The 12738-nt window shown below is 43.8% G+C and overlaps 1 protein-coding gene across 1 annotated transcript; it reads right to left on the bottom strand.

The window, feature by feature from the left end:
• Window positions 1-916: 916 nt before the first annotated feature.
• On the bottom strand, window positions 917-11468 carry LOC131508027 (uncharacterized). The gene is made up of 2 exons (XM_058723319.1): window positions 11202-11468; window positions 917-4223 (listed from the first exon to the last, which is right to left on the bottom strand). Exon 2 carries the CDS (start codon window positions 4042-4044, stop codon window positions 2005-2007), a length of 2040 nt encoding a protein of 679 aa, XP_058579302.1. The 5' UTR covers window positions 4045-4223; window positions 11202-11468; the 3' UTR covers window positions 917-2004.
• Window positions 11469-12738: the final 1270 nt, after the last annotated feature.

The raw sequence follows: 12738 nt of genomic DNA, 5'->3' as shown, positions 1-12738 counted from the left end.
CCTGTTTTATCATCATCCCTGGTATCACCAGGCATCAGGGTCCCAACCCGGTCCAAAAGTTGCCAGGGCTAAGTGAACTTTTCTGGTATTAACCTTTCTTTTTCTCCTTCTTTTCAAATATTTACATTTAAATACCTGCATGGCAGCCTTTCTGGCCCCATGGTGATATGTGTGGACTTCGTCCGCCAATACGAATGTTGGGCATTGCAGCATAGCCATTCTGGACTGCAAATCTGCAATCTCCTTCTCTAGTCTTACTTCTTCCTGACACTCAGCCCTACTCCCTGTGGCACAGCGATAGGCTGTTAATAAGCACCATCCCCCACGCTCCAGGAAAGCCACATGGTCCTTACCAGCAACAGACTGGAGTGCCGACGTAACCTGCGGAGGTTTAAATGATTTTAGTTTCGTTCCCCCATTGTTCACATAACCCTGCTCTCTCTAACCATTCTTTTGCTAGAGAATAAAACCGTGGGTCTTCCCAGCTGAGAATTTCCATGTGCCGGTTTGAGTTTCCTTGTGGAAACAGAAATGGTGTCTCGTGCATCCTGCCAACTTTGCCAATTTTGTTCTGAATAAATGTAGTTCCTGATCGCTGCACTTTCTGTTTCATAGAGGAAGGCTTTATTAATTATAAGAAAGAGGGAATTTAAGGAATTAAGTGATTCTAGTAAACACAGGGAGAGAAGTAGAGAGACGAACAAAGAAGGGTTAATACTGTCGCAGGATTCTTTACCTCAAAACCTGGGGTTCATGTCTCCGCACTTCAAAGAATGAAGAGGTGGACACAGAAAAGAATGAGCAGCAGACAAAAGTTTATTAGAGTAGAAGATCAGAAAGTAAGAATAGTATTGATGGGGTTTTGGAGTGGTGGGGGTTCAGAGCTGATGGCCAAGAAAGAATTCTTGAAGACATCTTTGGTGCACAAAAGGTGACTTTATTAAAGCATGGGGACAGGACCGGTGGGCAGAAAGAGCTGCATTAGGGTTGTGAAGAGTGACTGGTTTTATACTATGGAGTTGGGGGAGGTAAAGTCAAGAGGAAGTTTCTTAAAGGAATTTCTATATGCTAAAGACTCACAGATTACTGGAGGCCTAGCTATTGTCAAGCTAAGGTTGTTATTCCCGTCTGGCAAAGCATTAACATTAAGACAGTAGGGAGTTCCTGGACATCAGGCTATTGATAAGATTGTCTTTTTCTTGTAATTGTACTAAGATATTTGTAAACTGATGGAGACTCTATCAGTTTAATCACTTGTTTTCTGTCCTTTCCTTTGTTCTTGGGCAGCCAGGAGTGCCTGAGGAATAGCACACATCCCACCTTGAGTGGGGGGTGTGCCAGCTTGGGCCTGGCCCTCAGCTTGCCTTGTGCTCCCTCATCAGTATGAAAGCCCTCTTTGCTGAGAGGGGGCATTCGAAGGTGAATGCCTGAGACAATAGGTAAGGGTCTTTGTTTGATAAAGTTCTGCTCGACCCGCTTTGTTCCTTCTCAAGTTGTAGCCTTACTGGCCGGATAACTCTAGGTGCTGGGTTGTCTGTTCCTGATTGGCTCCACTCCATTGTGTGAGGAGTCAGACTATGGTCACATTGTCCCTCATATGATGTAAGTTTTATGGTTTACTTATTTTAGTTAGGTATTTTGATGGTCAAATTCCTGAGAGGAACCTGAGGGGAGTAGGTGGTGTTTTACATTCTTAAGAGGAGCCCTATGCCTGAGAGGATTTGCTGTGGTCAGAGCTCCCAGCATTGTTACAAAATATGTATTTTTCCCACCCAGGGGCCTCAGGTTCTAACTTTTCCCTCTCTGCCTATTTTAACCTATCTTTTCCCTATCATATTCCCCCTCTGAACACGTGACTCCTAACTGCCATTAGGAACTGGGACGACGACCAATCTTAACTGCTTCCTGCTGAAGGGGGGCGATGACAGGGGAAGGGCAGTCAGGACAGGTTCAGAGGTCGATCCAGATGTCTAAAATAATGGAAGGGTGTTTGGAACCTCTGGGCTAGCAAAATTTCTTGGATGTCTTATTTTTCTGGCATATGCGACAGCATCTACAAATGACATATAAAAAGACTATCAGACCAACAAGCATCAATATTCCAAATGCAATGCCTCCCAGGGAAGAAGCCACACCATAGGAAAGAAAGATGCATTGTAGCCACCCAAAATATCTCTGGCATGTCTGGTCATATTGTTTTATGAATTTAACAATAGTTTTTCCTCCCTCTTCCATATTTGTTTCGATCTTGTGATATTGTTGATTAGAATAATTAAGCACCTGAATTAGTTCATGGCCCTCAATCCTCAATTCCTCCTTTGGCCATCCAGTTTCCATAGGAACAACTCCATGAGGCATATTTAATTCTATTTCAAGGAAAGATTGATCTTTGATATCCAGATTACTGTAAGTCTTGTTACTCTTTTGTAAATGTATTCGACCAACGGTTCCAGTGTTGCACCATACTCCAGTATGATTTAGTACATGATACATATGCTCACAAGTAAAGCTCTCTGTGTCAGCTATTTCCCCTTGTTTACCTTCCCAGCAAAACTTCCCTCTACCCATGTACCAAATGCTATTGGTTATTGGGGTAGAGACGAGGGGCCAGACCTGAGTGAAATCAGGGTTCCATTTTTGTTGAGGGCACAGCCAGATTTTATTTCTCTCTTCACAGTTTGAAAGCGATATGGCAGCCCAAGCTGACTCATTTGGCATTACAGCCCATTGACTCCCCACTGGCAAAATCCTTGTCTGATTTAATATAGTCCCTATGCCTGCAAGCTGAACTGTTGGATATGAATTAGCATGGTCCATCCGGGGCACATGTGCCTTTAAAAAGCAACGCCTCAAGTTACAACTCCCATTAATAATCTTCCATAACTTGGGGCTTCCATACATAGGCCATAATTTTTGAGTTTCCACTTCAGCATTCATTAGAGTAGGCCATCGTCTCATAGCCACCTCAGATTCCATCTGCTTTAACATGGTGAGCAATCCTTTCTGGGTTAGAACACATGCCCTTTCCCAGGTTTGAGTTTGGAAATGTCTTTGTAGGGTTTCTCTGGTCTTACTTATCCACCTTACTATGGCCTCATTTTCTTTTAAAAGAACTTCCCATCCTTTACCTTCTTCTTGAAACAAAGTTCCTTCAACATGCCCTATTTTTGATAAGGAATCCTTTTCTAAATTGTGTTGTTCTTCACTGGCAGCAAATTCCGCCTGCCCCAATATACGTAATCCTGTTCCTAGCCCTCCTATAAGGTCTTTTTTCATTATCTTTTTGTTTTCTGGCCAGTATTGTTGTATCCACCATAGGTGTTGTTTCCGTTGTAAATCTAAGGAGTGGGAACAATTGGGATAGTAAGTATCAACCCAAAACCTCTGGGTGTCCCAAGTTAGACTTAACAAAATCCAGGAGACTCCCAGGTAGGCGGTGGTTTGGGTTTGCCACAAAGGTTCCCAAAGCCTTCCGGGTCTAACTGTGATGTTTTCCGTGGGCACTTGGGTCCACCATTGGACCTTTAAGAATAATGTGTTATTAGCCTTCCAGCCGCATTGGCAGGGCAGGAGACTATTGGGACAAGCAGTACTATGGCATGTCACACATCCAGCCGCAATATCTCGGTCTTCATAACCTGGGACCTTTTTAATTTCTTTATCATCTATATCTATGGCAATACAATGTATCTTTTTATTTGAGTTATATAATTCCCTTCCAGTTTCATTATTGGGCAAAATTTCAGCCCAATATTTATGACTTTGGTTTAATTTTATAAATAAGTAACCTGAAAAAGGTTGGCCCTTAGGTAAATTAAGGGTATGGCTATTATCCCAATGCCAAATTGTAAAATTGCCATATTCCAAGTCATATTTTAAAACACGGTCTCCCTCTATAAAAGTTAGGTTAGCTGCCTCAACCAAAGGGGTCCCGTCGTTCAACCCTAATAGTGGTGGGGTTGGTGGAATACAAACAGGATGTGTTTCTGAACCCCATAGGCATATTATTATTATTTTCCAATATATTGCATTACTTATCTTCATTCTGTGGTGTCCTTTTTTTTGAAGATCAATATAAGGCTTTCTCCTGCTTCACAAGTCTACTCGGGCTCTGTGTTGTCCTGTTCTGATGGAAGAAACCACAGCTTAACTCCAGAGTGAAGAATCCAGGATAGCAGTAGGAGTTGCCAAGATTACCATATGTGGCCCCTTCCACACTGGTTCTAGAGATGGGGACAAAGAAAGAAGGGTTTTCATGAATACTTGATTTCCTGGATTATATAGAGGAGACTGGTCATCCTGGAGTTGACATGCAGATAATTCCTGAAGAATCTGTTGGAATTTAGCCAAAGGAATTATCTAGTTCATCAAATCAAATACTTCTTTATCGGCCAGCAAGTCGTTAACAAGAAAAGGTCTTCCATAAAGAACTTCAAAAAGGCTTAGGCTTTTTTTGTAGGGGTATTTCTAATCTGAAGCATAGCAATAGGAAATAGAATATCCAGTTCTTAATTGTTTCTTGGGCCAGTTTTCTAAGATGCTTTCATTGGTCTTTTCTACCTTCCCCAAGAACTGTGGCCTCCAGGCACAGTGCAGATGATAATTGATACCCAGAGCCCTAGATACCCCCTCAGTTACCAAGGATTTAACGAGGGACCATTATGGCTTTGAAGGGATCTAGGGAGTCCAAACAGGAATAATTTCATTTATTAGTGCCTGAACCACCTCGGAGGCTTTTTCAGTCCTGCAAGGAAAGGCTTTGACCCAATGTGTATGTGTGAAGGTATCTACCCATACCAAAAGATATTTATATCCTTGTGTTTTTGGCATATGTGTGAAATCTATTTGCCAATCCTCCCCGGGATCATTTCCAATTCTTAGAAACCCTATTGGAGCCTGCGGGAGAAAGGGGGTTATTTCTTTGGCAGATTTTGCAGGTTTAATAATATATTCAATAGTCTTATCTAAATTCCTTCCTGTAAAAAATTTTTGAGCCATTTGTAGGATTTCATCCCTACCTAGATGGAAGGTATAGTGTAGAGTTTCTAAAACCTTCCACTGGTTGGTGGCCGGTAAATGAAGTCTGCCATCGTCTGCCTGTAACCACCCCGTAGACTGGGGAGTGTAACCCTGTTCTGATGCCTGTTGTTTTCCTTCCATCGAGTAGTGGGGCTTTTCTTGAGTTGTAGAACCATCCCAGACAAGGGAGACAACAGTGGGGCTAACTTGAGATCTGGCTGCCAATTTTGCTGTGTCATCAGCCAGCGTGTTTCCCCTGATAGCTCATCCATTCCTTTTTGGTGTCCTTTACAATGTATTACTGCTACCTCTAACGGCTGGTGAACGGCATATAAAAGTCTGGTAATTTCCTGGTGATACTTGATGGGAGGCCCTGAAGCTGTTAAAAAATGTCTCTCCTTCCTTGACATACCAATGGCATGTAAGACTAAGGAGGCATACTTAGAGTCAGTATAAATGTTAACTCTCTTATCTTTGCTCAACTCTAGGGCTGTAATAAGAGCAACTAATTTGGCCAGCTGAGCACTCGTTTCTGATGGCAGGGCATCACTTACCAGAGTTTTATGAAGAGTCACCACTACATACCCAGCTTTTCTGGAGCCTTGCTCAACAAAAGAACTCTCATCTGTGTATAGGGTCCATTCTGGGTTTTCTATAGGAGTTTCCCTTCAATTCTCTTGGGCAGCATAAGTTTGGGGTATGATTTGTTGTATTAGCTCCATACCTTCCTCTGGCAGGAAGGCTGCTGGGTTCAGAGAGGAGCAGGTCTTTATATGCACAGCAGGCCCCTCCAGCAGGAGTGCCTGATACCATAGAAGGCAGCTATCTATGAGCTGATGGCTGCTGTCCACCTATTATCCATCCCTGGATATTATGTGGGGCATATACGGTAAGGTCTTGCCCAAGGGTTAGTTTTGTAGTTTCAGGAATTAAGAGGACAACAGCCACGGCGGCTCTGAGACATACAGACCAGCCACAAGCTACCAGATCAAGTTCTTTGCTAAGACACCCCACTGGTTGCTGTACTGGGCCTCCTTTCTGGGTCAAAATGCCCAAGGTTACCCCCTTTCTCTCTGTAACATATAAATTATAAGAATTTCCAATGGGAAGGCTCAAGGTTGGGGGTGCCCAACAAAGCCAGCCTAAGTTTTCTAACTAAAAGCTTGTTTTGACTCACCTATACCAGCAAGTGAATATTTGCTGCCTGTGTGTTCTTGATTAGTTGGTAAGGAGTGAGCTATCTCTCCATATCCTGATATCCGTAAGCGGCAATAACCGGTAATACTTAAAACCCTCTCAGTTGTCTAAGAGTTTTCAGAAGGGAGTATGAGACAATAGACTGAATTCTGTCTTAACCTAGTCTTCTCGCGCTTTTATTTAGCAGAGGTCTCATACAGTTGGGGCTTTTGTTGGGAGACTTCGTAGCCTCTTTCTGCTAGAAAATTTAAGAGGGCCTTGGTACCGGCCTGTATACTTGGTTCAGAAAGGGCACAAAGCAAGAGATCATTCACATATTGCAGCGAGGTGCAATAATCAGCTGAAAATTCCAAAAGATCACATGTTAAGGCCTGTCCAAATAGACGTGGACTATTTAGAAAGCCCTGAGGCAACACTGTCCAAGTTAATTGTGAAGCCGGATTGATAGGATCCTCGAAGGCAAACAAGAATTGAGAATCAGGATGTATTGGACTACAGAAGAAAGCATCTTTTAAATCTAAGACTGTAAACCATTTCATAGCTGGTGGAATCTGGGCCAACAAGGTATAGGGGTTTGGAACCATGCAGATGGGGGCTGATGGGGACCACTGCTTCATTAATGATGGGTAGATCTTGCATGAGCCTCCATTCCCCATTAGGCTGTTCCCAATATTGGAGTATTACAGGGGCTGTTACATTTCTTTAAAAGTCTCTGTTTGTCTAGGGTTTCTATAATTTTTATTAGCCCCCTTTCAGCATCTGTTTGAGAGGATACTCCTTCCGGCATGGAAAAGAAGTGGGATCCTTAAGGTGTGTTTGAACAGGTATTGTGGTTAAGGCTTGGCCTGCTTCTCCTTGTATAGCCCATACTCATGAATCAATATCAACTTCCATCAGCTGTTTATCTCACCTGGATCCAGCATCAGTATAGTCCCTAATTCAGTCATAATGTCCCTTCCTAGCAAGGGAGGGGGCTCTCTGGCATTATCAAAAAAGAATGTGAAAAAATGAAGTCTCCCTAGAGTGGCTAAAATGAACAGCTCAGGAGACTACAGATGGTGGCGAGGATGTGGAGAAACGGGAACCCTCTTGCACTGTTGGTGGGAATGCAAACTGGTGCAGCTGCTCTGGAAAACAGTGTGGAGGTTCCTCAAAAAACTAAAAATAGAGCTACCCTATGACCCAGCAATAGCACTACTAGGAATTTGCCTGAGGGATACGGGAGTACTGATGCATAGGGGCACTTGTACCCCAATGTTTATAGCAGCACTTTCAACAATAGTCAAATTATGGAAAGAGCCTAAATGTCCATCAACTGACGAATGGATAAAGATATGGTTTATATACACAATGGAATACTACTTGGCAATGAGAAAGAATGAAATCATGCCATTTGTAGCAACGTGGATGGAACTGGAGAGTGTTATGCTAAGTGAAATAAGTCAGTCAGAGAAGGAGAGATATCATATGTTTTCACTCCTATGTGGATCTTGAGAAACTTAACAGAAGACCATGGGGGAGGGGAAGGGGGAAAAATAGTCACAAACAGAGAGGGAGGAAGGCAAACCACAGGAGACTCTTAAATACAGAGAACTGAGGGTGGATGGGGGGTGGGGGAGAGGGGAAAGTGGGAGATGGGCATTGAGGAGGGCACTTGTTGGGATGAGCACTGGGTGTTGATGTAAATCAATTTGACAACAAATTATATTAAAAAAAATCAAGTCTCCCCGTATGCACCCCAGTGGCTGGGAGAAAAATTTAGTCATAAGGTTTCCAGAGACATCTCTAATCATTACACTGTGTTTGGATAGTTGGCCGGTTTTGGAAAGAAGGACAGAAAATGTGGCTCCAGTGTCAAGAAAGAAATCAACTGGTTTCCCTTCTTTTTCCAGAGTTATCCAAGGCTCTGGGTTTCTGATAGGTAGCTGGTTTGGGGGGGAGCCACCCTAAAGAGCCCCTACTCCCTCAGTCCCTTTCAGGGACATTGGTTATCTGAGCCTTCACAGATTGAGGTCCCTGGGGGCATTCAGATCTCCAGTGATTGTCTCCATACAAGGGGCAGAGCTGACAGGGATTCAACTTCGGTTGTCCAGAGCCCTGAAGGGCCACATAAATGGCACTTGGTGCCAGGACCTTGGGAAGTCTGGTCTGACATAGTACCTAAGGCTGCAACTAAGGCCTCAGATTTTTTCTTAAGCCTCCTTCCTGTTCCATATTCTCCTCTTGATCTTGGTTGCAATATATCCAATTGGCAGTTCTTAAGAGCTCCTCCAGGGTCCCTTCTGGGCCAACAGCCAATTTTTGCAGCTTCCTTCAAATATTGGGGACTGATTGAGTGACAAATTTGTCCTTTAGAATCATCTCAGCCTCAGAGGTATTAGGGGAGATAGCCATCTATTTAATGAGAGCTTTTCTTAACCTTTCCAGGGAGGCCACCAGGTTTTAATCCTGTGTAAAATAGTGGCTAATTTAGGGTAATTTAAGGGTTTACCCTTTGTTCTTTTTAATCCTTCCCAAATGTAGGCTTAGAAATGGCAGTGACACCATTCTCCAGTGGGATTATCATAGTCCCAATTAGGATCTTGGGATGGGACTGCCTGAACTCCAGTAGGGGACTGGAAGTTCCCTGTATAGGACCTCCAGTCCCATGATAATTAATGAGTTGCTCATCCCCATATCTGTCAGCTGCTGCCAGAAACCCATGTTTCTCTCTTTCATTATGAGTCTGATTCCACAGAAGCATTATATCTTTCCAGGTTTATTCAGAAACATACATAATATTCTGAAATATTCTGAAGTATCTCTATATACTTACCTGGATCATCAGAAAACTTATGTAGTATCCCCTTTTATCTGTCTTAAATTTTGTAATGAAAAAGGTACTTGTATCTTATCATAGTGGTGCCTCCCTGAGTCCCTCCTTCTGGCACTCCAGCTTCTTGTAGAGGAAACATGCCTGTTACATTATGGGGACGGCCTGGGTAAAGTGGGCAGCAGGGAGCAGAAGTGCATGTTTTTAAGTCTGGATATATAGATCGAGAACCTGAGGAGGAGGAGGTGGGGGTGGAAGGCTTCCCTTCCTCCATCTCTAGGTCTGCTTTGGGTACTGGCAAGGTGCCCTTGATTATTTTCCCTCCTGATTGCTGGACTTTGGAAAGGGTTGCCAGTAAGTCAGGATTAACCTTACATTGCTTGCACATATCTCTATTTTTTTCTTAAGGCCCAAAAACACTGAACATAGGAGAATTCTCCCTATTTCCCCTCACGTTTGCACAACAAGTCCAATTGTAAGATAGTATTATATTGATATTTCCCTCTGGCGGCCAGGTTTCCACCTCCAATTTGTATTGGGGCCAAACCCCAGTGCAAAAGAAGATGAGTTGCTTTTTCTTCAGGATTTGTGGATCAAAATCATTCTAATTTTTCAGAATGCATCCCAAAGGAGTATTGACCTTGGTTGGAGAATTACCCATCTATAGGAAAAAGAGGAAAAGGCATCCCTTATGTCAGTTTCCTACAGCTGGCCAGGAGAAACCTCATCTCCTGACCCCAATTGGCCAAGAGAAACCTCATCTCCTGTCCCTGCATTTTGGCTGGCTATGCGACTGGCAGCCAAAAGCCCTGTCAGTCTCACAAGGTGCTGGGATTGGTTGCTCTTACTTAGGTTTGACCCTACCTCCGAGAGCTGACCTTGTCTTCCCCACTTTCTCCTACCCCTCTGTTTCTGGCCTGTGGGACTTTGGGGGTATCGACTGAGACCAAGTAAGACCCCCCTGGTTGTAAAAGGTAACACTAATTTTATTTTGGCCCAATGGTAATTTACGTTTTGATCATAATAAAACTGTTCCTGTTTATATTTCAAAAGGCTGGTGAAAACTATTTTTTGTAAGGATAAAATCAGCCATTGAGGGGAGCTAGAAGAGCCAAAGTTGGGGGCTAGTCTCCTGCCTTTTTCAGCAATGCCCACATAAATATGTTCCAGCCATGTGGGTATCCATTTTAAAGTATCCAGGTTGAGGGCATCTGGGTAGCTCAGTCGGTTAAGCACCTGACTCTTGATTTCAGCTCAGGTCATGATCTCACAGCTTGTGACTTCAAGCCCCACATCGGGCTCCATGTTGACAGTGCAGAGCCTGCTTGGGATTCTCTCTCTCCCCCTTTCTCTCTCTGCCCCTCCCCCACACACTTTCTTTCTCTGACTAAATAAATAAAAAAGTTAAAAAAAAATATCTAGATTGGTACAAGTCACATACACTGGGCTAAGTGTAGCACAATGGCTCCCGTGTACCCAGTAAAAGCCCTTCAGATGCCATAGTCCTCTGTCCTTCATATGGCACAGACACCCGTTCCTCCACCTGGCAGAAACAACACAAATGTGGAGCATCTGGAGGTCAGCAGTGAGGACATCACTGTTGTTTTCCTAGGCTTTGGATCAAAGGAGGGGCAATTTCAACCAGGGCTTGAGCAAAACAACTCAAAAGGGAGTGCTCTCCTGCCCTTTTGGTTAAAATCACAGTTCTTCCCATTTTTCTTTTCCAAGACCATGAAGAACAAGAAGGGGTACTGTATATTCTCTTCTATATTTCTGTCAAACACACAGTGAATCCAGCATCCCGCAATTGATGCTAAAACACAAATTAGAGCCAGAAAGAGGAGAATTCCTCCGATTACCCAAATGGGTGGTCCGGGATCAGGTTCTACCGACAGCCTTCAGGCGTCCATCGGAGAGTAGACTTGGTCAGGACCCTTCAGTTGCTGTTTGGCCTCGCCTGAGTCTGTGCATCTAGGGGTCATTCTTGAAAGAAATACGTTCCCAACTATGCTGGGGGATCAGCTGGGAGGAGACCCAAGGAGCCTGTCACCTGAGATTTGAGAATGGCAGCCATACTATTTGCTTTTATCTGGCTGACAGGTGCCCATTGTTTGGTTTGAGAGTTGTATTTAGGATAGAAAGAAAAGAGGGGGTGCGGCTGCTCTCTACTTACAGTTAGAAGACGTTGATATCCCAGATGAGCCCCCAAAGTAATGTTGCAGGATTCTTTACCTCAATACCCAGGGCTCGTTGTCTCACTGCTTTGAAGAATGAAGAGGTGGGCACAAAATGAGCAGCAGGCAAAGTTTAGTAGAGTATAAGCTTAGAAAGTAAGAACAGTATGAAAGCTCTCTTTGCAGAGAGGGGGCATTGAAGGTGAATGCCTGAGACAATAGGCAAGGGTCTTTGTTTTAGAAGGTTCTGGTCAGCCCCCCTTCCCTTCCTGCTCTTCCTTCTCAGGTCCTACTCTTACTGGCTTGATCACTCCAGGGGCTGGGTTGTCCATTCCTGATAGGCTGGACTCCATTGCGTGAGGATCCTGACTAAGGTCATACTGTGCCTTGTATAACATAAATTTTTATTGTTTACTTATTTTAGTTAGGTATTTTGATTGTCAAATTCCTGAGGGGAACCTAGAGGGAGTAGGTGGTGTCTGTTACATTCTTAAGAGGAACCTTATGTCTGAGGGGTGGTTTGCTGTGATCAGAGCTCCCAGCATTGTTCCCACCCAGGGACCTCGGGTTCTAACCTTTCCCTCTCTGCCTATTTTAACTTTTCTTTCCTCTATCATAATACATCAAATTGGGTACTCACAACATCCAGCCTCCTAGCTGGGGAAGCTCCGCGGTGAAGAGCCTGGTTGGAGTCCCGACTGAGGGTCCTGGGTGAAGCATCCTCCCCTCAGGTGAGGCTTCCAACTAACTATACCCGCCAGGGCAATATATACACTACCCATGTGTGATCTATGGTTAGTCATTAAGTTTGCCCCAGTGCAGTCTTGAGCAAGCTGGTTGTTTCTCTGTTTCTCTTATTATATTGCACAATCTTAGGAGCCTGGGTGTCTGCATATTTCTCTTCTCTCCCTGATCCACTCCAGGGGCCAGCCTGGTCTGGCTCAAGGAGGTGAGGCAAATTATTCCCTCTTGGCATCAGGAACAGAAGGGCCAATTCTGATCCCGAGGCCAGATGTGAAGCACAAGCCAAGTAAGCACCACCCTGCCCCATGATTGTGTGCGTGCAGCTCTGGGCAGAAATGCATGACAAGTCACACAGACAAGTTCTACACAGAACACTATCCCAGAGGATTGTTACAATACTAAATGAGGCACTGCCCAGAAGATGCTACGCATGTAGGAAGTGATTGAGAGAGGTGGTCCTCTCCTTTCACAGCATGCTCTGGATGCTCATTGGATAGTCCCCTTTCATAGCTCCTTCTTAATTATCCAAAATGATTTAATTCTGATATGCTCTGGAGGCCAAATTCCTTCTTCCCAGGACACTTTAGTCTTTTCCCTTAAGGCCTTCAACTAATTGGATAAGGCCCACCACGTAATGGAAAATTATCTGCTTTACTCAAAGTTTACTGAATTAAATGTTAATCACATATACCAAATACCTTCACAACAACAACTAGAATGGAATTTTACCATGGTACCATGGTCTAGCCAAGTTAACACATAAAATTAATCATCACAGTGAGCTAATATTTA

The sequence above is a fragment of the Neofelis nebulosa genome, chromosome 1, assembly GCF_028018385.1.
Source record: "Neofelis nebulosa isolate mNeoNeb1 chromosome 1, mNeoNeb1.pri, whole genome shotgun sequence".
Taxonomy (NCBI): domain Eukaryota; kingdom Metazoa; phylum Chordata; class Mammalia; order Carnivora; family Felidae; genus Neofelis; species Neofelis nebulosa.
The sequence above is the reverse complement of the archived record's forward strand: the minus strand, read 5'-3'. Positions and strand labels throughout refer to the sequence as shown.